This window comes from Nesoenas mayeri (genome assembly GCF_963082525.1).
Source record: "Nesoenas mayeri genome assembly, chromosome: 1".
NCBI lineage: Eukaryota > Metazoa > Chordata > Aves > Columbiformes > Columbidae > Nesoenas > Nesoenas mayeri.
The window spans coordinates 146,802,625-146,830,084 of NC_137541.1; the positions used below are offsets into that span (position 1 = coordinate 146,802,625).

Genomic DNA, 27,460 nt, shown 5'->3' on the forward strand with positions numbered 1-27,460 from the left:
TCCTGAGATGTCTTTGTTCCTCTCTTATCTTTAGCATATTCTTTTTGTACCTCAAACCGTGCTTTCCCATGTCCTTCGGCCTTTTAGTTCCTTCCACAGAGCTGTGGAAAATAGGGGCAGAGCTGAGAGGAGGCATTTTTCCACCTCGTTATAAAACATTTCACCCTCCTCCCTTGGTGGGATGGTAAGTCTTGAGGAGAAAACCACAGGCTTTTGTCATTAGGCAAAGGTCCAGGGTGGGAAATTGGAGTTGCATCTCTCCTGGGCTTGCTGAAAGGCTTAGGTTCAAGAAGTAGCAAGATCAAGGTGAGGTCAGCCTTGGCCATTGCACACATCTTATGACCCTGACTTTTTTTCAAAGTCCAAACCAGTTTGAGACAAAGCTGTAAAAAAAATAAAATGCACATAATAAAGAGAGTTTACAGAGCCAGCAGAAGCCTGAGTACAGTAATTTATTTATAGAAAGCATGTGTATTGGTTAATAAGGGGAGCACGCAGCACAATACAAGTTGTAAAAGAAAGTGGAGGCTGTGAATTCTGCAGCATTTCTTCAGTCTTTTGTAATGCACGAGCAATACCTGGCCGGTACCTTCATGGAGGGCATTGTAAAATGTGAAGGGGGCAAGATTTCTCCTAAGAGACTGGTGGTTTGCAGTGCTTCAGTTTTGGGGTGCCAGTCTCAGAAGGATCTGTAAAGAGGTTAAAAAGTTAGTCTAGGGAAAAAATATACTAGGGATGTCCATCAGCTATAGTGGATGCTACCTGTAGGTTTCTGCCTGGGAAACGTAGAAAGGTGAAGGAATGTGATTTTAGTCAGATGTTTGGTTGGGGGTTTTTTTATCATTATCTGAGATAGAAGTGAAGAAGTGTAGTGAGCACACCTCTGGTTGGAGAGCTTGACTGATTTGGAGAAGAGCCTTTGGTGATGATACTTGGGAAAGGTGTTGGCAGACCAGGCTGTTTTGACTGGAAGTCTCAGGGCAGACTGCTGGGTGTTAAGTGGAGAGCTGGAAAATACCAATGCTAGAACCATTTCTAAGTGCTTGTTTAGAAAAAAAATACAGAACAGCTAATTGATATGGCCCCCACCTCCTGTAAAAATATACTGGAGGATTTTTGTCAGCAGTCTGCTGAGGCGAGTTCCAGCCCAGCAGGGCTGGAGGGGCCCAGCCGGGCCATCCCCCTCCTGCCAGCTCTGCCTCTGCTCCAACTGCAGAGCAAAACAGTTTAATTCCCCGAGCTCCAAGCCCCCACCCCACCCCACAGTTTTCTTTTTCTGTGTTAACTTTCTGCCATTTTGGTGATCTCAATCAGCTTTATCATATGATCTGATGAGTGCCAGAAGGAGCTGAGTGCTTCTGGGAGAAATGTGTGCCAGGAGGCTGGAGGGAGACAGGGGAAGGAAGGGTTGGAGCTCCGTGCCGCAGGAGCTGGGATCTATTAATTCAGCTCCAGCTGTACTGAGAAACCGTACCCTTATGGTGGCAGAGCTGAAGGAAGACAACGTCTTGTTCTTGTCTAGCTATCGTGAGACAGGCAAAGAGTGCTATTGTGGGTATGGTGTATCACTTGAAGAAACTTCCCTTTTTTTTTTTTGCTAGCCAAGACCAAAATAAAGAGAAATGTCCTTTTGCAATCCCCTAAGCATGCTTGCATTTACCCAGCGAAATATCACCCAGGTACCAGGCACTGGTACATAGAAATAAAATATGCAATACATGGAGCTTAAGTCTTCTATCATGTTAATAAACTGTCAGTACTGACTATGAGCCTTGCTAAAGTAAACAGAAGGGAATCTGTGAATGTAGTCTGTCTGTGCTTAATCTTGATAATCATCCTTTAAATGTCGAGTAAAAGAAATGGATTCTAAGATTTGTGTAAGAATATTCCAAAGAGAGATATATATATATATATATATTTTTTTTTTTTTTTCTAGCCATCTAGAGTATTTTTTGGTTTTTCATGTGAAGCATCTATCAGAAGGGCCCAGTCCAGCTGGAGAAAACCCAGTTACTGGAGCTCTTGTCCCAATGTTTTACTCTGTGTGTGCTGAAGGGATAGGTGAGATGCTGGTGCTGACAGTTCTCTCTCTCTTCTTCAGGGTCGTCATGTCAAAACGGGTCAGCTGGCAGCCATCAAAGTCATGGATGTTACTGAGGTGAGTAGAGGAACATTCTTCTTTATTAGCAATACGGATAAAACTTAATAATGAGAGATGGCACATGGCTTACCTCATGTTTATGTTGAAGGGCAGGGTCCTTGCACGTGATCATTTGCTTTCTGTTTGCAGGACCTGACCTCTCGAGCCCATTTGCCCTTTGCAAGATTTCTGTGCACTTGCGTGCAGGGGCCTCTGTCCTTCACAGATTGCTTTGGCTGGTCCCAGGACATATGAGAAAACGTAGCATTCCCTTTTCAGAAATTTCTCAAAAGAGGGGAAAAAAGTCAGTTTCCCTGCTTTCCACATTTTTCTATTAAATGTCACATCTTGCTTTTACTGAAAAAGCAGGTGAGGAGGCTGCTTGATGTGCAGGACAGTAGCTTTCCTGGTGCATTTGCAGCCTAAGAAGGGTGTAGGTTTATTCAAAGGAAACAGGTCCAATAAAGTTCCCAGAAGCCTGAAAGCAGAAACATCTGCAGGAACGATGAGCAGATTGCTGGCAGAATTCAGCAGTGTAAAGTAGTAGTTGTAACTGACCCAAGGGGATTTACTGTGGAGCTTAAGATGGGAAAGACGAGAAATTAACCCAGCCAAAGAAATAAAAAATATATTCCCATATTTAAATCCTTAGATGTCTTGCAGTTTATGCTGTTGAAAAAGCAATCAGTATAAATTAAGTCTTCAAAACAGATTAGGAAAAACATGAGTTTTCCCCTGTTGGTTCCATTTGTGTTTTATAGAGTTACATCTGCAAATTAACACAACAACTTCAGATTTAAAATCGAATGAGATCCTCCTGGGTGATACCTGCAATGCTGGACTGGTATCATACTTCTGAAGAGAGGTTGTACCTCTTCAAACCAAGCATCCTGCTTTTCTGAACTCCTTAAAAAATGTTTATACGTGTGCAGTGTACAGAGCAGGGTGTCTTTGGTGAGCTACTTATATTAAGCAAAATTCCTACAAGGGTGTTGCTGCAAAATATTTTCTATTTTAGTGTGTATATAAGCACCAACAAGTAAAAATGGCCTTGGACACAAGCTCCTGGGTGAGTGGCTGTGTGTAATCAGTAAATAGGCAGGAGGGAGGAAAAGAAGAAGGCAGGATTGGACTGACTGATAGGACTTCAGTCATATCGCTGGATCTCCTTGTGATCAATGAGCAGTGTGACTTCTGCTCTCTAACGTCAGCTGTTGTGTTTGCCAAGAGCTGGACATTCTTACTTTGTAAGATGGCCTGATAAAAATCGGTTTTCAGCTGGAGATTTTCAAAGGCTGCCTTCATGAGGAGGCAGTGCCCTTTTGCTGCAGTTAACAAGCAGAGAAACCAGAGAAGAATGAAGATGCGTTGACGTACAGAGAATGTTCTTTGCACAGCAATGTTTCCATTTGTGCAGCAGCTTTACACGGGGCAGTTTGCTGGACTGTGCAGAACGAAGGCTTCTTCCATAACATTAAGACTGGCCGTACTGCACACTCCCTCTGTTTTTAATAGCATATATTAATCACAAACAGTTGTAATGGAGAAGTTGCAGAGCAAAAGGAAAACAATTGAAAAATGCTGTCCGTAATGTGGCTGAACTCATGTTGTGAGAGATGGCTTATGTTTTGAAAATTTCTGTATTTTTTGGCTGGTTTTGAAAAGCTAGTTACATATTGGCACTATCTTTTATCTCACAAGTTCATGCTTTTTTTAGGGGATGAAGGGCAGTCAGAGGGAGGAGTTTGGAGATATTAGCCCCATGCAGCTTAGAAGTGTTGTCGTTCCTACCAGTGGAGCTCATGTGTTTTTGCTTCAAAGTAATGAGCCTGCAGAGGCTAAAAATGTGGTGTGAATTCTTCCAAGTCGTGCTAAGTCAGATCCACTTTTTAGCACGAGGCGTGGGTGATGCTGTTGCTAACACCAGGCGTGGGTGATACCATTGCATGTACCATTTTCTCAGTGGCAGATGTGGCTGTGCTGGTTCCTTCCCTGTTTCCCAGCACTTGTTACCAGCACAGCTGCCCCAGAGCTATGGTGACCTGGATCAGTGAACAGGCCCCAGTTGCTGATTAAAAATACCCTCACTCTGCTCTTTCCACCAGTTATTTATAACCTGGATTGGTGCATTGATCTAGTTTAGCACATGGCGTTACAAACTGTTGTGCCATCGCTGTGAAGAAGATGGAGTGAGACTGTAAAAGAGATGCTGTGGGTGAGAAGGTAGCTCAAATTGATGTTGCCTCAATGGCTCCAGTTCCTCAAGGGAAGGTTTCATGAACACCTCCTTTTTCCTGGTGGATTGTGCAGCACCATCCTAGTTCTAGCTCAACACAGCTTATGGACGTGGTGGGAGGAGAGAACATGGGGACGGGGTGGGGCAGTCACTGCCGCCTTCAGTACTGCCCCAAAAGAAATGCCTCAAATTTACCTTCTCCACCTGCTTTGAAAGCTACAGTTACAGGAGCTTTTCTTGTAGGCTAATGGTAACAGTGTCCGTGCCCATGGGGAAAGAGTGGAAACTAGAAAACTTTTTAATGAGCAGCTACTGAAGCTCTAGGTGATTTGTGCCTCTGTGCATATTTTACTGGCAGTGTTATGCCTTTCTGCTTAAATACAAGCAGTGCAATGAAGGATATCTGATTGTTTTTTCTAACCTGCGCTGAGACCAGACACAAGACTTCCTTTCTTCTGTGATACCTCTGATCGCATGCTTGCTTTGCCAAACGCTTAACAAATTAGAAAGCCTAATGTGTTGGCACGCTCTGTGGGCACGCCTCAAATCTTCAGTTTTCAAGGCCCCGATTTGGCAATTCACACGTTGCTCAGGATCAGCGAGGTTACATCAGTTCTGGGCTGTAAAGCTTTGATCACTCAGACAGGAGGGATGTCAAAGTCAGAGTGAAGGCTTTCCTGAAAAAGTTTTGGTTGGCATGAAGAAAACAAGGTAGTATAACCTCCGACTAGAGACGCTGGAAGGAACATTACAGCTCTGTAATGTACATGGTGCTGTGGAAATGTTCTTCATCCTTCTCAGCTTTTCTTGTGGTTTTCTCTACAGATTTTAATTTTGAAAAGAATGGTGGTAAGGATGAGAAAAGAGGAGGTGGGCTGAAGATATCAGCTTGATCTTTGCATATATTATGACTAGTTAGTACTGCTGCCTGAAACATTGTGGGGGGTGTTGATGTGCATAAAACTTTCCTGTCTCTTCCACTTTCCTCCTCTCTAAACAAATTAAGAAAAGATCTAGAAGATTGTATGGATCTTTATATATCTTTAGATCTACAGCAGTAAAGCAAGCACTAAAGGATCTAAAGATCTGTGAGTCTTCCTACAGAATGATGCATACATAGGTCCTATTTTCACTTTTTGAGGGCAAAGCTAGAGTGCATGTAATGTGAAAAAATTTCACTGGAGTGTAGAACAAATGAAAACAAAAATCCACCAGTCCTCATCAGCTGAAAGCTATTCAGTTGTTGGAATGAGCCCAATGACCGTAAAAGGGGCATAATGCAAACTATCAGCGTATACATGCTTTAAAAATTATTTTCCAAAATGTGCATATGTAGGATGAATCTCAGGCTGCGCACATGTTGTGGTGGGAGGCGTTATTTGAGAGATTCCTGTAGTCTGTCTTCAATCTTTTTATTGTAGGGTCTCTGTTCCTTTTGGGGCACTGTTTTGGAGAAGGTGGTGTTCAGTTCACGTTGAGCCTTTCCCCTCTCTGCCCACGCTGCTGGGTTTCCATGAGCTCCTTGCTGCGTGTGCGGCGCTGTAGCACATCCAGGGAGCTGTGACTGGTGTTATCAGATGCAATACAAGTACGCTGTAAGGTTTGGCAGTCACCATTTAGAAGAATCCATTTTCTTGTGAAGCAAATAACATTTAAAACCTTAGCAAAGCTTACTTGGCAAATCTGCCTGCATCTGAGCTGTTAACTTGCATTATACCCTAAACAGACAGCTTGACTCTGCTCAACTCTTTTGGAGGCTTTCTTTGCAGCTGCACAGTTGTTTCCAGTGTCACTCCTGTGTTCCCCTTCCAGCGATGCTTTTCACTTTGAAAGGTTTAGTAACTGATTGTGAGGGAAAAAACATAATCACTGCTTTTCTGTTTGTTATAACCCCTGACGCTGCTGCTTCTTCCTCCTACCTCTTCCCACACACACTCTTGGCATCCCTTGGGAAAGTTTTCCGCATGCCTTTTTAATAGCAGCATTTCTCAGCTCTTGTGCCCAGTGTTTCATGACTTGTCCAGTCTAGTCTGTGTAAAATTATGCTAAGTAAACAACTGGATACTGTATCCTGCTGATTTATGAAAGAAGCTGGATTGCTTTTAGTGCTTGCCTGTCTTGCCCTTTCTGTATGTGCTCTGCAGAAAAATTAGCCCCAAACCAAAACCTCCAGGCCTGCAGAGAAACGTGGCACATCTCCCGTGCCTAAACAGAAAAGGTTACCCGAATTATTCACTGCCATCCTCCTGACTCTGCTGACAGCTTTTTTCTGTTGTGATAGGCAAATCAGTTTGATTCTTGTGAGTCTGTATCTTATGGCCCACGTGGTGTTATAAACTGCAGTCATGTGGATGATCTATCCATCGTCCATAAGACATCCCAAAAACAGTCTGCAGAAAGACTGCAGATAAATATAAATGTGCGTGTTCCCACACATGCAGGCAGACAGAATGAGGGAAGAACAAAAGTAATAACCATGAAAAGTTTGCCCTGACTTTTATGTGTAAGGTGGTGGATTTTTTTTTTTGGTTTATTTTTTTTTCTTGAAAAACCAAAGACTGTGGATTTTTATCTGTTTGGAGGAAAGAGAAAAAAAAAAAAGGGAAAATAAAAAGCTGTAGCAGACTGGGAAATGCAGATCCTCACAGCACTGTGCAACAGAACTGGGGCAAGCTAGTTTGGAGAAGCCGAATTTGGGCTGGCCCTTCAGTCTGCAGACATGAGTGCACTGCTTTACCTAGCGTTAGCATAGCTGCCTGATAAATCGCTTACATACCAGTCCATAGCAGTACTTACTGCTAAGTTAGCCAAAGCAAACGTGAAGCCAGTAGAGTTACTAAGAGCCTTTGCTGTGCCCCTTCCTTACGATATGAATTGGGGAAGATGGGTCAAGGACCTAAAAAATCCAGATTGTTTCCATGGGGAGTACTGGCACCTTGCTTGCTTGTCCCCGAAATGTCAGGTTGCCTACTACTAGTCTGTACAAAATGTTGCGGTCTTTAGTTAAACAGTTACTTGGCAAAACAAAGAATTGCTCTCTGGAAAAGGAGTAAATAAATAGGAAAGGTATTTACAACGTGAACAGTCCTGCTGTCTGGTGTCTTCTGAAGCTCATTAATCTCTGATGTCTTCCAGGGATTAGGTCAAAAAAAAAAAAAAAAAAGCTGCCGGGAACTTTCTATTACAGCTCAGAGAAAAACAGAGCTGGACAGCATGGTGCCTGTAACATCGGGTTTGGGAGGAGGTCAAAAAGAGCAAAGCAGTGCTCAGCCTGCCACCTTGTAGTCCTAATGGCGCAAAGTGACATTTAATTCTGGAGAGCCCTTTGTCTTTACAGTCATGCAAGGACCAGTGACTATCTCCCAGCAAGGCAAATACAGCTAACACCTGGCTTGAGTCTTATCTGCAGTTTTCGGATGTGATCCAAGAAACTTCCCTGGAACAGTGGTGGCACCAGTTTGGACGAAGTGCAAACTTCCACTTTATTCATCCAAGTCCTGGGGTGGTTAGCAAGACTGTCAGGCTGAGAAGCTTATTTGAGTAGAGGAGGGTGTCAGTTTTGATGCGGCTGCAAGATGGAGTTTGAAGAGAGAGCTCCATATGTGGTTTGAGGTCGGGGCAGAAAGTCATGGCTGTTATCAAGCAGCTTGGGAAATGGTACTTGATGTGGATTGTATGGAGAGAGCTGGTGTTGAGTACCAAGGCTCTGTGTTGCTGTGTCCCAGCAAAGAGCAACTTCACACTGATACTGTGCGGTTGTGGGAAAAATTTGCAATGTGTCCATGCTTGTTTCTCCATCTGCTTTTTTCAGTATATGGTTTCTTTGTGCAAGATTTCCACCTGAGTAAAAAACTTTTTGCATGCCCAGCCTACAGGCAGTTGTCCTTGTGGGTGTACCTCTCTATATTTTTAACACACTTACTTTGGAACCTGACTGTTTCAAGGCTGGACAGAACAGATGTTTTCCTTTTGCCATGAAGATCCTTGAAGGCATCATTGCTGCCTCACCAGCATCTATTATCTGTCAACAGCAAAAGAGCTTTTACTGTGAAGGCTTCATGGTGCTCATTTAGTAGTATTGCTGGTGCACGGCTTTTCAGCTGTGGCCAGGAGCTGGCTTCACACTCAAGGTTGATCGTGGATCACTATGTTAAGAAAGTGCAAAGCAAGCTGTGTTGCCTCTGCCTTCTCATCTGTATGCTTATGACAGGTCTCATGTGCAAGGTTTTTGTCCTATGTAGCAGAAAATGTGCTCAGTAAATTGTAAGGCAGTTTAGATTGCACAAACGGAATTTATGGCCACATAAAGGGAACTTTGTTGTCTTCTGGAGCACAGAAGAATCTCCTTGTTTTAGGGGGTAGCTTTAAAGTGTTGCCTACCTGCCTGTAAGAGAACCAGGTAACACAAGAGATGATGCTCAGCAGGTACTCCTCAGTAGTGGCAGTGAGATCTGTTACTGCTTGTCAGTATGTGAGAGCACATATTTAGTACTGGAACATAATGGAAACTAGAAGGCTGTGTAGGCTATAGCTGACTTCCATTGGTGCAAGGACAAGAGTCCATATTAAGAAGATTTCTCTGCAAGTCTTAAGCTCTTTGGACAAGTCTGGACTTTTTCCTTAAAAAATTCTTTCCTTTGGTCTGATGGTGTGACTGCGTTGACATGCTCGGAAAAGATAAGTCATCTAGGTGAGCTACTGACGTCTGTTACCGTCATTGTAATGAGTAGGACAGGTACTTGAATTCCCACTGTTGGGTACTGTTCATCTGTCCAAGTGGCCAACACTCATGCATTTAACTGTAATCCCGTGCCTATTTTTTTTTCAGTCCTTAGGCTTGCTACCTGCAGTCTCCTGGAGACCTGCTGTGTTAACATTGACAAGGAAGTCACTAATGACAGTATGATTTCATATGCATATGAGTGACTGCTAGCATCTGCCTGTGTTAAGGAAATCTGGACACTAACACTATCAGTGGTGAAGGCTTAGTGTGGGCAGCATGCAGATGCTTTCACAGTCATGATATTTAACCTACTGGTCATACCTGCACTGACATGAATTTGAGCAATAATAGCCTGCACAAGTTCTAGTGATGGAGCATTTCTGCCGAGCCGAGGGGAATGTTCATGCAGGTGGCCCCAATGCAGGCGTTTCAGCGCTGCCTTCCCTGAGCTCTTGTTTGTTTGAGCTGTCTGAGGAGATTTGAGTTCTGATGGGAAACAGAAATGTTTTTGTGTGCAGATAATAGCAAAAAGCAGAGGACTGCGTTTTGTGTCATTTCTGTCAGACACACAGCACAGCTCAGTTTACCCCCGGTGAATCAGACATACTGTCTACTCAAGGAAAACAAGGCAACCCTGTCAATACAGTGTTAAGAGCATGTGTGCTCTTGCCAGTTTGGGCAGAGTAAAACCAGAACATTGTGCTTTCAATTTAGCAAGTATCTAGGCAGAACTCGGGTTTGCAGTGTAGTCCTCCTGCCTGAATAGGCAGGCAAGAGATCCCAGATCCCGTGTGAGCTGCTGTCTTTCAGAGCTGCACTTTAAAATCTGGCTTGGGCATTAGGATCAAAGACAGGAGAATTAATTTGCTGTTTATGTTAAAGGGAATATATCTGTTTGAAATGTAATCTTTCTTGACTGTGTTTAATTGTAGTATCATAAACCGCACCTGCCTGTGGGCTCCTCCTGTTTTTGCTGTGACATTCCATATTTTTATCTTGACTTCCTAAGGAAATGAGGCTTCTTGGCAGTAGTTCGTGTGTTCTGCCTTCTTTTCCACTGAATACCTTGTGGATCTGCTGGCCAACTTTGACCAAGTTTAATGAGGAAGAGAAATTCCAAAGATACAAAGTCCTGACAAGTTATGTGAAAACTGGCAGGCTGTGCGGAGAAGAGAGGCTGAAATTTATAGTCTCTGCTTTGGGAATGGTAGGCAGATCTTAGCCATTGTCCATTAGCAGTCAGCTGGCCACTGTGTTGCAGTAAATCAGGGGGAAGAGGTAGATAACTTTTTTTTAAAAGAAAAAGTTCTGATGCTTGGCTTTCAAGTGAGTGCTGCAGCTCTCACTCTCAATAGGAATGTGTGCAGGGTAGCACAGGCAAGCTACTTTTAAGCATTTTAAAATCTCCTTCTGGTTTATTATTTAGTTTATGGGTCCACAAACAGTATTGTACATTTGAGATTATCCTACATGATCTCTCTCCCTCCCTCCCTTTCTCTTTCTTAACGTGTGCATATGTATATATAAATATAAAATAGCAAAGTTATTCTCCAACATTTAACAAGATAAAAATGTTTGCTCTAAGTCCCCCAACAGTGCTCCTTTTGCAAAATGCAGTTTGAGTGATTGTGTAGGGAGTTGTTGGCTAAAACAGTCTTAAACCCCAGCTCCTAAAACTAGAGCAAGTGCTAATGTGCAAGGACCTGGGAATTCATTGTATTCTAAACTGACTTGTAATCATGATGAATGCTCCCCTTGTGCCTTACAGGAAAGTGTTCTTCTCCTCCTGTGCCCAGTCTTTAAGTGTGCAATGGGAAGCTGAGCTAAGTGTTAAAAGAGCCTTGAAAGTGCTGCACAAACTAGCTCAGCTGATCAGTGTAGGAGAAGATATTGTTTGTCTCATGAACCTAGAAATGCCTCAAGTCATTTCCAGCAAGGGGCCTGTGTACAGTCCTCTGTATAGGTTTAATCTGAAAGTTATTAAAGCCCTCTGAGTGTGCTTTGTGTAGACTCTCTTGCAGATTTATTTAGCAGTAGAAAATGTTCTCTGCAAAGGTGTTGTCATTAAATTGCAAAGATCGATGTTTCATAATAAACACATGGTTTAGTTTCGCTCTTCTGTCCTTGACATCTCTCTTAGTAAGACCCTGCTTCAAGTGGGATTAGACCGATGGGAGTCTGGCCAAGGAGGCATCTTTTTGTTCTGATGATCCCTGCTGAATTTTTTCATGTCAGGCTTTCTCAGATGTTTTGATCTGAAAGGGATATCTGTGACAAGTTAGCAAGTTAGTCGCAGAACCAGCTACTGTGTAGAGAGCGCATTGTTGTGTTTTGCCTCATGTCCACCAGGTAAAATGGTAGTTTCCTTAATCAGTGCATCACTGGTGCAAAAGGCGTGGTGCAAGTTCAGCAGCCTGCTCTCTTGTGCCCCTGGTTCTGCAGAATGATGGGGCCTTCACAAATGTCTCCCCCTCTCTCTGCCTAGTGGAGGGGTCAGTTCCAGAAATGAACTTTGAGTTTTCTGCATGTTCGTTGATATATGAGATGTTTCTGCAGTGTTTCACTAGAGCGAGGATATTTTCCGCTACAGCTCCTTCTTCCTGAACTGAATTTTAGTGTTTGATTCTGGAGCTGGTAAGAACTAAGTGGAAATCCTAGTGTAAATGCAGCAGCCCACAGGCCTTCAGATAACTGTTACAGACCTGGCAAAGCACCTTGGCTCTGCATGTGAGAGCAAGAAGGGAGAGTGTCCGTGATCCCTGAGAATCGTTTTCTTATATGGAATACTTTACCACATGGAAATGTAATTGGGCAAACAGGCCCCAGGCAAGCGGGAAAGCAAGCGTGCCGGCGGCTGGTTGCTTGGCTCCCCCTGCGCTAACCTGTCCTCCCGGCCGGGGCTGCGGGCGGCCAGGCAGCCCTGAGTCACTGCTGTGGAAACAGTGATGCAAAGGCAGCACCATTAAGGAGGGTTTTATTTCTCTCTCACATTTTTACTTCTGTGGCCTTTTCCCTAGTGTTTATTGGTGTTTCCCCTCTTTGAGTCTGTGAAACAACCTGTTTTTTATGGATGAGTTAATTGTCTGACTAGTTAGTTAGTCAGGCTATGAAGATTATTAGGGGCCTAGAGCACTTTTCGTATGAAAAGAGACTGGGAGAGCTGGGTCTGTTCAGCCTGGAGAAGGCTGGAAGGGGATCTCATTGATATTTATAAATACATTAAGGGTGGATGTCAAGAGGATGGGACCAGACTCCTTTCAGTGATGCCCAGTGGTAGGATGAGGGGTGACAGGCACAGACTGAAGCACAGGAGGTTCCATCTGAATGTGATGAGAAACTTCTTTACTTTGAGGATGCCAGAGCACTGGAACAGGCTGCCCAGAGAGGTTGTGGAGTCTCCTTCTCTGGAGACATTCAAACCCCGCCTGGACACAATCCTGTGCAATCTACTTTAAGTGAACTTGCTTTAGCAGGTGGGTTGGACTAGATGATCTCCAGAGGTCCCTTCCAACCCCAACCATTCTGTGATTCTGTTTTTCACTGAATTTTTCTTTTTGTTTCTCTTGCTGTGTCTTTTTGCAGCAATTTGCTTGAATGTAAAGCCTTGAGCCAATTATGAAATTAAGGAGTTGCACTGATTTATAGATCAGAGGGGGCTGTGTCGTCAAACAAGTCTCCACTCAAATTGAAGTCTTTGATGGTGATGTTGGTTCTGATTTCAGAATTGCTACTGCTCCTCAGTTTTAGTTAAAAGAGTTTGGGAGATGTACCTTGCCTGGTCTTGATTTGCAACACAAATTGTTAGAGTTTGTACCATTCCTGTAAAACGAATGGATCAGCATGTAAATGCGAACTCATTCTGTTTCCCGTGCGTACAAATGTAAACAAACAAAAGCCTTTGTAAAGTCAGGAAAAGATTTATCCCACTGGCAGGACAGAAAGGAGGGAGAGTTGCATTTTCTAGTTCTAAATGTTCAGATGGCATCTTGTTGTAGCAACAGTGCTTCCTCCTGACATAGGTATCTATGACTTTTCCCTATTTTCTATTTACTTCTCCCTCAAGGTGTGGTTTTACAGTACAGCAAAACTGATTTGATGTCCAGCTGCTACTGCAGGAGCAACTCTACCTCTCCTCCCCACTTTCCCAGATCCCCTGTGTACCAGCATCTGTCTGGTCCTATCCTTCTGAGAGCTCCACTGGCAAAGAAGTTTTTGTTTGGTTGGTTGTTTGTTTTTAATACAGATTAGCTTTCTACTGTTCCTGCCCCAGCAAAAGCTGGTGGGGGCTTGGGTGAAGGGGGCTGGGCAGGGAGATGAAGAGGCTGCGGCCAGGAGCTGGCCTGCAGGAGCATCAGCAGCATCTCCTCAGGCTTACAGCCATGGAGCCGCCTGGGGAACCACACGCCCTCAGCCATCTCTTTGCTCCAGGAGGAAAATTGGCTTCGATGCCTTTCCAACAGCCTGTCTGCATCTTCCTTGGCCACCTGCGACAGCTGCTGGAGGGACTGTTTGTAAGTGCTCCACACCTGCAGATTTAGGAATAAAGAATGGAGTATAAAGGTCTTTTGCAGGGATTCCCCCACCCTCCGATTCTTTCCACTGTGCAGTTGGCTATTTTTAGTCTGCTTGCTTGCCTCAGAAATTACTTCACTTTCTGCTTTGGACCATTTCCATAACATTTATTGTGTTTCTGGATTCCAGCATTCAGGATAATGTCAGAGCAAAGAATCGCTGGGTGGCAAGCTTGGTTCCAATGGTGGGGTCAAAAACCTGTGCTGAGGAGATGTGATGCCAGCTGCCTCTGATCTGGTGACCTGGAGAGGCTGGCCTAGATGGACCATGACCCATACTTGCAGGCAAAGAACTGTGTTAATCCTGAGTTTAATGGTGATTTGGTTAGTGAATAGCAAAAGAAAACAACCCTTTAGTGGTCTAATCCAGGTAGCCAAAGTAGATTTACCTCTGAAAGACATCTGTTTGCTTTAAGTGAAGTCCACAACAAAAGCCCAGTCTGCCCTTGCTATGTATGCTTGTGTGGAGCCATTGCTAGTTTGCTGGATAGTGTTCTTTCTTCCTCCCGATATTAGGTATGACTCAAAAGAGCAGGTTCTTTGGCAGTGAAGTGTTTGTGAGATATATAAGGTGCTAGAGCACGCTTTAGAGTGGGAAACAGTGCTCATTTTAATATTGTTGCATATGATGCATCTAATGATTTCCCATTTGAGATATTAAAAATACATAGCTAGTTCAGTAGTAGGTGAAGTTCATATGGCTGGTTGCTAAAGCAGAAGAAAACGAATTACTGGCTTTGGGCAGAGCATTATACAGTTTCACAGGAAAGACCTTCTGACACAGTAGCATTGCTGGGACTGTGCTGGATTCAGAGAGGAGCAAAGACTGAAATTTAATAAGAATTTCATGTTTCTTCGACTCATCTTACCTGCAGCTTGATAATGCATGGGATGAATATAATTGTGGAAACTCAAGAGTATTCAGGAGCTATGTACTTTGGTGGACAGCAGAGATTGTGCCTGTTCTTGAAGAACAATGGAGATTAAAAAATTGGATTTCAGTGTTTGAGACTGGAGGGAAAGAAAAGAGACATTTAGTATTAAGCCTGTATTCTAGTGAATTTTCCAATTTTTTTTCTGGGCCTTAAGAACCATTGATGGATTGATGCCTGTTTTGGATTAGTGGTCTAATCCATGATTGTTCACAAAATACCCATATTCATCAGCCTTTGGAGGACAAATAGCTACTTAGAATGTGGATAAACAGTTATAAACACTCTGCTTAGCATAGCTCCATGAGCTGTTACATATTCCTTGAGACACAGCCATCTTGACCTGGCATGGCTGATGAGCACTGATCTCTTGCACAAGAGTTTGTCTATTTTTTTCCCTCCTGGTTGCACTCAAAGGAAGTACTTGTGTGAACCGCTATGCTTTTGGTCATCAGTAGAGGGCTCAGAGCAAGAAACCTGCTTGCCTTCCACATGATGTCAAGCACAGAAGTTTCTCCTGAAACCTGCTGCCCAGCAACACAACAGAGACCTTTGAGTTATGGTTAGTAGGAGCTTACTGGTGTTCAGCGGTTTTTGCATCTGCCGTTCAGAGAATTTGTTTTATGATAATTATTTTCTTTTTCCTTTTTAACCTTCTAATCATCTTTACAAGGTGAATTGTAAAAGAGGGCCTCACGTAGCCCTCCAGGTTCGAGGAGGGAAGGGATGGTGAGCAGCTAACAGCAGATCTAGGGCTTTGCTGTCTCCCGCAGTTCCCTGAGGGCAAGAGGACGGGACATGGACATTGTCGGTGTACAGGGGCATGTGTCTGCTCTCCAGGCCAGCACCGCGATGTTGGCGCTGGGGAGGGGCAGCCAAAACTGGGTCGTGACTGTGGCACGGCTGTATGCGCCGTGGCTCCCGGGGCAAAGCGTCTCCTCACGAACCAAAGGCGCGAGGGAATAAGGGCTGTATTGTATGAAAGGCAACCTTAGCTGGTTGTCTGGCTTTGAAGAGGTTTGCCAATGAGTTGGAGGATTGCCCTCAGTGAAGCCTGCTTTCAGTGAGGAAGTTTGAGAGGTCATGAAAAGCAGTAGTGTCCTTTTTTTTTTTTTCCCCTGCTGTGTCCTGCCTTTATATGCAGCAGTGCACATGCATTGCCGTCATCCCTTGTGCTTTGGATCGGTGGCTCGGTGTTAGCCCAGGGAGAATTGCGAGTGCCTCCAATTTCTGTCCGTGGTGTGGGAACGCTGGAGCACATAATGGCTGCGATTCAAAGACAAATGCGAGCTCTTTGCTACTGATCACTTTGGCAGAAACCCCCAGATGCTCAGAGACTACAGATGGAGCTGATTTGGGGAAAGTTGTCAAAAAAAAAAAAGACCCAAAAAACCCCACAAAAAACAAAAAAACACACAACAACAACAACAACAAAAAAAAACAAATAAAAACAAACAAACAAAAACAACAAACCAAAACCCACCACAACCTTAGAACATTTTTTTTAAACTTATGTTTTGCTGTCTTTATAACAGCCTCCCTGTTCTTCCTTTTCCTATATTGTACCGACCAGCTCCTTGCTTTTTAATTCATGCCAGCCAGAGCACAACTGAAAGCTTTTCTTATCAGAGCATCATTTGTTAGTAAACCGGCAAAGACAAGCTTAATCAATTTAACTGATAGTTTCTATGAGGCTCTCCGTTCTGACTGGGCTTTGGGATTTCTCCATGCGCCCGCTGGAGGGACGCGGCTGCAGGAAACCACAGGAGAGGAGCCTCCAGCCATGACGGGCTTTGTTCAGCTGCCTGTAGTCTGGCAGAAGCTGACTCCCCGCAACACATGGTCTTTCACTTTGCTGCCTCTCCCCAGCTATTGGAGAGATCTGATGTGCTGTGTGTGGGATTTCTGCCATTTCCATGCTGCTTGGTCATGTTTCCAAACCACACCAGTGGACCCTTGCCTCGGTGATGGAGCTGGCAGGGTTGCTGCAGCCTGTCCCTTTGTGCTTGGCTTTATTGTCACACAGCTCTGCTCTGAGCAAATCCAGTGCCTTAAAGCATATCCTCCTGAACTTTGAAGCTCTACAAACAATCCAAGTTTCCTCCTTCGAATGTAAATGCCCCATCCACCCCCTCAGAGGCTTTGGCTGCCCTATGTGCTATTTGGTTTCAAATCAGTGTGATTAACCGAAGATTTTTTTTTCAGACCGTCACTTCGTCATGTTACGGTACTAGCACAGTAAAAAGTTGTAATATCTGTTGGGGTGAGTACCCCAAGCACAGCATTACAGGCCTTTTCCTGCCTATGAATCATCTTCCCCTGAGACCCTGTAGCGATAGCATTACTTTTGTTTTAAGGCAAAAGTCCCTATGAAGGAGACTACTTATCCAGACAAGAGAGGCTGGCTGTATGTTTTGGGTGTTTTTTTAAACACGTAACTTTTGGATATATCCTTCAGGAAGGCGCTGTTCCAGGTGTGAGAGGTGAGCGCGACTCCCATGCAGATGCAGCCGGGCAGGCCGGGGCCACCGTGTTTGACGCAGGAGATGCGGTGGCTGTTGGGAAACCCAAACGATAGTCTTTCTGAGGGAGATCAGATTATTCCTGTAGAGGAGGATTTCAGTAAAACACGTTAGGCGTGTTGTTTATTTTACAGACAGATTGCTGAGTGCCGCTCTTTAACAGTGGCTTGCGGTACAGCAGTGGGCTGTCTGAACTGCCTGTCTGAGAAAAGAGACCCCAAAGCAGCTCCCAGCAGGCTCATGACACACACACACACACACACACGTGTCATCTTTCTGCCACCTTTCATTCTGAACATGTGTGATGCCCAGTGAGTGGAATAAACAAAGAAGTGACCCCCTCACCACAAACCCAAGGAGGGCCAGAGGCTGGATGGGGAGGTGGGTGGGCTTTCACCCTTCCCTGCCAGCTGCAGGGATTTTTCTTTTTGGGAGGGGTCACCTGGCCTCTCAGATTTCTCTTACAGACTTCATGGTTGATTTAGGGTGGCCTTGTCAAAGGAGAGTTTTGGGCCAAGTAAACCTCATTTTCTTCTTATCAGCACCCAGGTGCCAGTGCCTGGCTCACTTGTTCCTGTTTGGGCTGCTTTCTGCCTGCTGTGCATACACGTGTGGTTTTAAGCAGCTGTCTAACGATTTATTATTCCTGTCCCTGTAGGCCCACGGGTCCCCTCTGTTTGTCATGTAAGGTGAGGCTAGGCTGGCAGCCTGGGGGCTGGTGGGAACCCCCTGGCTTTGCAGCACAGGTGCAGGTGGATGAAGGGCAGCCGACCCCCCCCAGGAGCTGCTGTTGGGGTTGGGAAGTGGACTCCTGTCCCCAGGCTCCTGCCGGGGCTCTTAGGGCTTCAGCTGAAGACTTGGGAGACTTGTGCTGGGTTCTGAGCTGTTTGGTTTTAAACCGGAGAGTTGAGATGCTGCAGCAGCTCTGATTTTTGAGGTAAAATGCCATTTAATAAATGCGAGCCTGTTCCCAGCCCAGCAGCAAAACTAATGCTGTACTGGAGTGTTAGGACCATTTATATTTTTGCAGCTCTTATTTTCTGGGCTGTTAATTACGGTCTCTTTGTCACCTGCACAGCTAAGGATAAATGCAGCTGGGGTGTAATATTTTTGGCAAAGTATCTTTCGCTTTTATTTATCCGGATGGAGGCAGAAGGTCTTTTCTTCTCAGGCAGGTAAATAATTAGCTAGCTATCGGCAGCTTCCTTGCTCAGAGAGGGGGAGGAAGGGAGAGCGTGGGCCGTGATGTCCTGTCTGATCGATGGACACGAGCATCTTGTGGCTCTGTTCATTGTTAATTCACTCCTGCAGCACCACTCAGCTGTGAGGTTTCCAGGCGTGCTTGGCAGTGTTGACAACAAAAACATCTGGTCCAAGAATATAGTTCCCTTCTGCTGGCAGCTGCATGAAAATGATTTTGTACATAGTGGCGTACCGCCAAATGCACTTACTTGTACACTAAAGTGCACAGCCTTTATAGAGCTTTGGCAGTGCAGGGTGATTTTTAAATGCTGTGCATAAGTCAGCATTAATCTACCGAAGAAAATCAAAACCTCAGCAACTGATTATATAAAGAACTTGCTTATCACATGTGCCCAGACGTGGCCATACCTTTGTACCTGTCTAACAGCTGTTCCTGTCTGAATACAAAGGAAGGCTTTTGGTCACAGCCTGGTTCTTGTCTGTCCTCTGGGAGGGTTTGGCACAAGCATTGAAGGGAAATTTGCCCCTTGCAGACGTCCCTGAATTTCTCTCGTCAGCAGCCACATTTATCTGTTACTGATAGAGGTTGTCTGTCTCCTCTCTTGTTTTAGGAAGGACCTAGCCTCTGCTGAAGAAAATGTTAGCTGTGAATCAAGTAGTTTGTGTGTCTGCTGGTAAATTGTAATTTGAGTGATTGGACCTGATAATTACAGAGTCATCATCATCATCTTGTCAGTCAGTTGTAAATCACTCTGTAATGGATTTCCTTTTTTGAAAAGAGCTGTATTTCTGAGCACAAGTGTATTTTAGAGGTAAAATACAATATCCATATTCCTTCCTGCTTTGAAAACCCGTAGGGTTATAAGCATGGATCTTGTTCTTAGGTGAACAAGTTGAAGACGGGTTTTTGCTCCAGCGAAGCTGCTCTTGGCCCATATATTTCTAATAATTTATTTTCTGCTCATTCCTACAGAGTAGCTGAGCTTGGGTCATGCATTTTCACTGCCAAGCAGCTGTCAGGTTGTAGGTTTCCAGAATGCTGCAGAAGAGTGTGGAGGAGCAGGAACCCCAGGTCTGGTCTGGCATCAGTCATGGGCCTGGGTTTGCCCTTTGCAGAAGGAGCTTGGACAGGTTGTTTCTGCAGGTGTGTGTAGGGCTGCGTTTCTCACGGCTACTGACCTGATGGTAATCCTCCGTTGTGTCGCTGCTGGGAGGAGCAGTTCTCACCAAACCAGAGGGAGAAGAAAGAGAAGGCGGAGGAGATGGTGGCAAAGGGAGGAGGAACAAGCTTCCTTCTGCCAGCTTTCAAAGTGGTCTTTGCTTGCAGTATCGGTGAAAGAAACTGAAGATATTTTCTGGGGTATTTTCGAAACTGAAAATGAAGTTTGATAAGCATGTAGGGCTTGATCAGTTCTTCTCACCCCAGCCACCCACAGTCTGCATGGATGGTACATATTCTGCCTGTTTCTTGAACACGCAATGGCGGGCTGGTGTTACAGTTTTCTCTGCCATCCCTTCTGCTCCTCGTAAGGTGAAAGGAACGAGTCTTTGAACCTCGTGGGTCCTCCCACTCCACGCCTGGCATTTTGCATTTGCAGTCCTTTCTTTGCATAAGTCAAGGGAGAAGGCTGCAGATCACCAGCAGGCTGAGCAGTGACTAATATTGGATCCGTGGAGCTGGAGTGTTTAACCTTTAGGCAAAGATTACCTGAAATTAAAACTTGTAAGGACTTGTGCACTCGCACTGTGTCATTCAATCGTGTTTGTAAGACACATGTACAGATCGAATTATTCCTTTTATTCCTGGGTAATTTACATTTTTTGGCTGCTTCACAAAAGAAACCTTGTGTTGAATAAGTCAGATCATGATCTCACACTAGTCCTTGCTTAGAAGGAGTTTTTTGGAGGCTGTAGTGTAGTCCAAAATTTGAAGTTTTCCTTTTGTGGGTGTAAAACAGAGCACAGATTACCAGCAGCACGTACAAAGGGCATTAAATACAGCCATTAGGTCCTAAACCAACTTATTACCTTCGATGTTTGGGGACGTGATGGCTGGCTGTTAGGTATCTTTTCATCTGGCAGATGTATAATACCTCAGACAGAGATACACCACTTCAGAAAAGAAGCATTAAATCTATTTCTTCATAATAACAGGCAAAGTGAAGTTTAGCACTTTATGGAAGTGGATTGGTAGGCTGCAAAGAAAATGCAGTAATCTTGTTTTCAGGGCTTTTTTTTAGTACTGATTTTCTGACAAAATGCAGGGCTTTGTTAGTGTTGCAGACGGAGTTTCAAATATTTTGGAGGAAAAACTGCAGTGCTCGCAACTTTATAATGAGGAGGGTTTGCTTAATTAAAGCCTCGAAGACTCAGGGAATGTGGACACCTGAAGGATTAGCAATGTGTTACAAAGTTTTGCTTCTACCTACTGCTTGATTTGGGTTCAGAAGCCAAAGTTGATAATAAATCCTGTAGCCTTCCAGCTGCTGTTTGCTGAATTTATCTGTTGATACTGCTTATGACTGAAGCCTGGATTCATTCTGTCTGATTTCAGGCGTGTAGCGGCTGTGCTGAAGCCTGGTGCGTAGCTGGCCTGGGTGCCCATCATTTAGCATGAGAGGAAAAGTTCATGTAGGGAACGGGTCTGTCCAGCCATGGTGGGACTCGTCCCACGGAGGGGTAAAGGGTGGGACTGTGTGTCGTGGAGTACAAGGTACTTGTTTTGCAGCTGTCAGCTGCTTGCTTCTGGCGATTGTGGCAGTGCTTGTTTGTGGTCCCCCAAATTTTAATTTTTTTTTAAATATATAGTTGATTTTCGAGTACTATTGCCCGTCTGCTCCCTCTGCTTTGCAAATCTGTGTGTTTGCTTTTGGCCTAAATAATTTTATGTATCAAGCAGCGCCAAGCCCTACATCACTGTTGGGCAAAGAAGTGGGGGCATGTGGTGGATGAAGCATCTACATTTCTCTCATCAACTACCTCTCCAGCTCTATCTTGTTTAAATAAAGGATCCTATGTGAAACAGCCCAGAGGAAGAACCAAAGTGGGATTACTTTTCCTTGCTCTCCTTTGTTCTGGTCCTGTTTGGGTGTGCATGGTGACAGCTTTGGGCTTGTGATCATGAGCTGTTGGGGTATTTTGTTTGGTTTTTAGCATTTGGGCTTTATTCAATGTACAAAATGAAAGGGGTTGTAAATAAATCCCTCTTCCCCTTCATCTACAGGACTTCTTGGTCAGTGTGGGTGTGAGGCTGTATACTGAATGAATCTGTCCTTTAAGGGAATCAGTGTCTTCATGTAATGATAGGTTTTAATGGTCTGTGTGCTAGAAGAACATTCCTGTTATGCCAGAACTGCCATTTTTAATGTATTTTACCTTCCAAACCGTTGGCCCAGCAGTGTCTGGACTGCACAGGCAGGGAGGGACCCCTATGTCAGTCCCCTTTGGGAAGGAGATCTGCCCCCCAGGTGGGAGCATTGGAGCTTTGTGCTGACCCCGAGGGGAGCAGAAACCAAGCAGTGGGCAAATACCTCCCCTGGCTCTGTCGCCCCCAGAGATGCTGCTTTCCTTGGTGTCAAAGGCACACCGAGATTCAAAGCAGAAAAGCTGTGAAATTTTTTGGCTTTGTGCATAAGCCTGTTTTCTGTCTAGCATCTACATCTCATTGTCTGAGCCCAGAGCTTTGCATAAAGGAAATTGTTTTAATTTATTGCCTTCACATACAGATCTATTTTTCATATCTGCTAGCAAGGGCTTGTTCTGATCACAAAAAGACTGAGACTGGATGTAGAGTTGTATAGCAACGGGTGTTTTTAGCGTGAATAATAGTAATGGCAGTAGGGTATTAAACCTTCCCTCTTTTATGAGGGCTCTGAAGGTGTCAGTACAAGGCTAGCTTGTTGTATAACCTGTAAATAATTTAGGCTTGATGGGGCTGGACAGCTGAATTGTATAGCTGGGATAAACTTGCAATCTGAGCAGGATACTCTTTAAGTAATTGTGACCAGGATCAAGGGACTAGCCTTGTAAATGGTTGAATGGATTTGCCCTTAGGAGGTTTCTCTCTTGGTAGTCTTCGGGAAAACCTCGTGAGGCCCTGGGGTTTTACTGGGGGAGGTTAGCAGCGGTGCAGCCTGTGTCTTCAGTGCAGCTCATTCAGTGGCCAGCGAAGGCACCGGGGGCACATCAGGCAAGAAAGAAAATATTGTTGTCGAAGCGATTGGCAGAGGAGGTAGTTTAGGAGGGAGACAACAGACAAGTATTGTCTTCACGTGGTTTTTGGCTCCTTCCTGCCTGCACGTGATTCTGTCTCCAGTGCCTGCACAAAGCTGCTACACAGACTCCTTCAGGCAGTGCTGGGACCCTGCTTAAAAGCTAGTCCTCCCTCATGCTTTTTTGTCGAGTTAACTTAATTGTTGCTTTATGGCTGCAGCCTCAGCGATGCCACTGTTGCGAACAATTTGGCTCGTTTTCTCTCGTTTCAGATGGTGCCTTTAGCATGCAGTAGAGAGGCTGTTGTGCCAAGGGGAGACAAAGCAGCCTCTGTTCTGCATGTGTTGGGAAGTGTGTTTCTAACCTGCTTGATGAAATCTTGCCACTGAAGGTAACCAAATGTGGTCATTAGGACAGCCCTGTCCTGCCAGCCAGTTCTCACAAAACTTAAGGTGTTTTTTTTTTGGACCCTTGAAAAAGCTTCACAACCATCTTCTGCGATCACTCTGCCTCAGCAGACCATTGCCAGTCTGCTGCTTCTGGCAGCACAGCTCTGTGCCAGTGGCAGAAGCAGTTCAGAGGCTGGTGGGCAGCTCTTGGTGACAAGATGGGCTCCGGAAAGCTTGTGAATGGTAAAGCCCATGAAGGGCTTTCTCCTCATGGGCTGCATATGTGGACCAGAGGCAAAGTCTGATAGGTACCTTCATGGCGTGGGGTGGTGGGGCGATGCTCCCCACCCACGTTACGGCTGGCTGGGTGTCTAGTGCTCTTTCAGTGTCACCAAGTGCATACCGTGGCAGAAGCTTTTTCATAATGGTGAACAGTCTTCTAGACCTTTGAACAAGCGTGTTTGGGAACGACTTGAAGGATGGTGCAGAGAAATGAACATGCTGATGCCAAGGTGGGGGTAGTCTGTGGGCAAGGGGTCTGTGAGAGGGAGACCTTGCATGTGAAGTGGGACAGGCACAGTGAATGCTGGAAATGAGAAGGTCACAGAGGAGAGAGACAGAAGGGAAATAAACTTGCATGAGGTCTTTAGCTTGAGAGTAACAAAGCTCAAAGGCTCTTTAAAATAAGAGTCTCAAGAAAGATGGGATGTAATAGGAAGTTGGAGGCTCTTGTATGTTAAGATTTAGAACTGTATGTGGACTTGTTAAATGTTTACTGCACATCTTGATTAAAGTCTTTTCTTTTAAACAGTTTAGGTTTTCCCTCCCAGGAAGCCTCTGTTTGGTATTTTCTTTTAAGAACTATTTTATATAATATTCCCAGTTTTGACACTGTTGTGGCATTGGAGAGGATTGCATTTCTCCACATTGTGCTCTCCAAAGCTGCTCTGCTTTATACGAACTTCCTGCCTTGGCAGGCACTGGCAGGGACTTGCCCCGTGCTCCAGATCTCATTGCTTTTGTGATTTGGTTCCTCCCAAAATTACAGTCTCCTTCCCAGCTTGGAGGCAGAGCCACAGCTCCCAATTCAAATACCGCGCTGTGTGCAATATTGCCCCAACTCTTCTCGCCAAAACATTTCTCTTGTGTGTGAGAACTTTATTAATGAGTGTGTATATTATGGATTCCAGCACCAGAAAAGGTCACCTATTATGCTAGGCACTATTCAGACGTTCCCTGTCCTGGACAGATTCAGCTCCGAATGGACGCAGGCCAGGACTGGTGTGTGAGGGGGAGGGAGGATGTGACACACAAGCAGAATTGTCGTTTCCAAAAGTTGGTGTTGTGATTTATCCAGGAAGACCTTTGTTTGCGTTTGGTGCCTTTTAGGGCTTTTTTAATGTAGGTTGAGAGCAGAAATGAAAAGCGAGGGGAAGCAGAAGCAAAAATAAAAACTACGTTTCTTGTGGGCTTCTCCTGTTTTTCTTCAACTTGCCTGTTGGGGGAAGAGAGTGAAAGAAAGGCTGAGTTGCTGTGGTTCTTCTGCCTCTGAAGCCAAACCAGTTTCCTCTCCGTCACTCCAGGTGCCCGTGGGTTTGCACTCTCTTTCCCCTCCCAGTGCCAGGCTGAGGCTGCTGCCTGTTCCTCCACACAGATCCCAACCCTCCCGTAATTCAGAGACTCCCAAACCCCACAAGCCACTGCCGGAGCTCCTGATCCTCAGCAGCTCAGCTTGCTCTGCAACCCCAGATACAGCATCACCAGCCGCTGTTCTCCAGGCAGCGCAGCTCCCTGGGTATGGGCAGGCAAAGCTCCGTGGGCAGCATTGGGAAAGCAAAGGAAAGGAAACTTGGAGGCTTCCACTTTCCTCATCCCCCTTTGCCTGTGTGTTTTTTGGCTTTCCACTGTTGGGGAGTGGTGTTAATTCTTAAAACACTTTGTTGTAGCTTAAAATGACTGGATGCTGTTTGTGTAGGGAGAGCTAAGATTTGTCACTGTCTCATTTCTTAAATTGGAAAGGAAAGTTAATTAAGGGATTGATTTGAATTCCTCAGCAAACTGACTTAGAAGAGCATATAAATAATCTGGCAGGATAGATAAACTTGCTCGTACCTTCATCACTGTTTTGTTTTATCCTTGTTTGGCTGTGTTTCCTCACTCACATTTTTCCTCATCATACTAGTAGGGTAAATAAAATCTTCTGAAATTGTCCTGAGTTTCTGCTTCCTGACCTGTTCTGTCCCTTTAGAGGGCAGAGTCAACAGCTGGCAAAGAGCAGTGGTCAGGCAGCTCTTCCACCCGGAGGAGTGTGGATGGAAAGTCACCACTTACAGGTCTTGGGACACTTCCTTGCTGTATCTTTTAGGTGTCTTGTTTGTTTTTGGTTTTTAATTCAGCTCCTGAAATGATTTTCTTGTACTACAGATCTTGGAAAGCAGTGTTAATTCCCTCCTTACTCCCCTGGGTGTGTTTCTCAGAGACAGATTCTCAAAGGGGTCTTGTACCAGTTGCAGTGCTGGGGCAGGTCAGGACTGTTTTGCTTGGTTTTCTGAGACACCTAGACAATTATGTTTAGGGAAGTACATAAAAATGGGGCAGATATGGAGTGACTTTTCCTTTGGTTATGTCCTCCCTGCTTCTGACACTTCTAGAGCTGTAGTTCCCTTCTTCTCCCTCCCTCCTGTGGTGTCTGGCAAAGTGCTTCTGAATTCCTCATCTTCTAAGAATTTGTATGAATAAGCAGGATTTTCTTGAAGTAATGAGGCAGGGGGGTTACCTTTGGAAAACGTGATGAAATTGCGTAATTGAGCTGTCTAAATTAATATTCCTTACATGGGTCTGCTCTAGTAGTTTTTATTTGACTGGGAGTTACTCCACTGGCACTGAGTTCAGATACTTTAATCATTCAGATACTGAAATCGTCAGTTTTGTAAATGGTGATGTAATGAAAATAACAAGTCATTGATTAGCTGTCTGCATGCAAAAAAAAAAAAAAAAAATCTGATATTTGGCATGCAGTGATGAGTGGAATAACAAGCGATGTGAAGGTTTTGTGTTCCAATGCAAGCAAGGTGATCGGGTGCCACAGGATAGCATGCTGAGAGGTAACATGCCTGGGTTTATTTGTAATGTGCTGATTCAAATGGTTAGAAGTGATCTTAGTGTACATAAGTAGATTTCCGTGCAGGCGTCATATGCAGTTTTTAATCTTCCAGGCAAAGTTGTTTTGATAAAACAGCGCTGTGGTTAGAAATCCCTAGAGATGCTGACATGTCCATTTAATCTCTGAAGGGAAACACATGGAAAGAGAGAGGAAAGCCGCTCCAAGCTTGATTTAACCACGTGAGTCTTGCAAAAGTATAGCTTTCTGCAAAAATTGCTGGTAATCAGATGTGCTGTCACAAACAGACAGTGAATGTGTAAGTATAAAACACTTATACCAGCCCCATCAAAGGCCAGACAAAGAAGGTTTCAATGGGAGTTTGTATCCACAGATAATGGCTTAAAGTGGTAATTGATGCCAGCTGCATAAAATCACTAGGAAGGGCTCACCAGCTGCCTCTCTCCTCCAAGAAAAAAGGATGTACTTTTGTATTTCTTCATGAGAATGACAGTCTCTCTCCTCAATCCGTTTTAATTTTCCCCCTTTGTGATCCTGTTGCCTCTGCAAATGGAGGGGCTGTTAGTGTCAGTGGAGCAGCACATGTGTTGTTGGGAGGAGGTGAGGGACCTTCTGTCCCCAAGGTCAGCCCCCATGTCCAGATCCCCAGGGCAGCCACCAAAACACCTTCCTCTGCACAGAAGGATCATGGCTGCAGCCTGTCCTCCCTATGACGTGTATGTCTATTGAGGGACCTTGTGTGGAAATGGTCTTATCCGATGAGATATTTGGGTGGGATTTATCTCGCCCTGATGTGAGACATCTGCAAGATTGGTGTCTGGATCTCGGCTAATGACCTCATCCTCCTTTTGTAGTTAAGTGGGGGAAGTAAACACTGTTAGGGCGCACATTGGCCTGTTTCAGTTGTCCACATTGGGATGAAATCAATTGTACCCTGTAAAAAACTGTTCCTAAATCAGGAACAGAATAATTTTGGTCTGGCGACTTTCTTTTTTTTTTTTTGTGTGTGTGTGCTATCTTACACCAATTGCTGTACCAGAGTGGTATTGCAGCTTTCTCCTTGCTGATTAGTCCTCATGATAGTTCTTGTCGCCACCAAGTCTTTGAGACTCAGTGCCAGGGACTTATCGATCCACACTAAGTGGAATCTTCCAAAGCCTGGCAAGAATTACTCTATCCATTTATTTTTGCAGGCTGGAATTTTGGACTGGATTACACTGTAGGTGAGATGTTGTGCTGTGGACAAATGCTCAATCACAGCTGAAACAGGAGTTTAGGACCCTTATTAGCCTTAGCTAAGGGAGCTGCTTGGGGTTACTGCAGGCCATTGACCAGGTGCTCTGACACACGACAAAACTGAAAGAGCAGTAGCTGCCTGCAGTCTGCTGGCTCTGTGTGTGCCTTTTTTTGG

General features: G+C 44.7%; 1 protein-coding gene across 13 annotated transcripts in view; it reads left to right on the plus strand.

The window, feature by feature from the left end:
• The window catches only part of MAP4K4 (mitogen-activated protein kinase kinase kinase kinase 4), a 162,790-nt gene that overhangs the window by 74,392 nt on the left and 60,938 nt on the right, over positions 1 to 27,460 (plus strand). For all 13 annotated transcript variants that reach the window (XM_080346127.1, XM_080346122.1, XM_080346129.1 and 10 more), the window contains exon 3: positions 2,102 to 2,158. In XM_080346127.1, the coding sequence (XP_080202253.1) occupies positions 2,102 to 2,158 (57 nt within the window). The remainder of the gene's footprint in view (positions 1 to 2,101; positions 2,159 to 27,460) is intronic.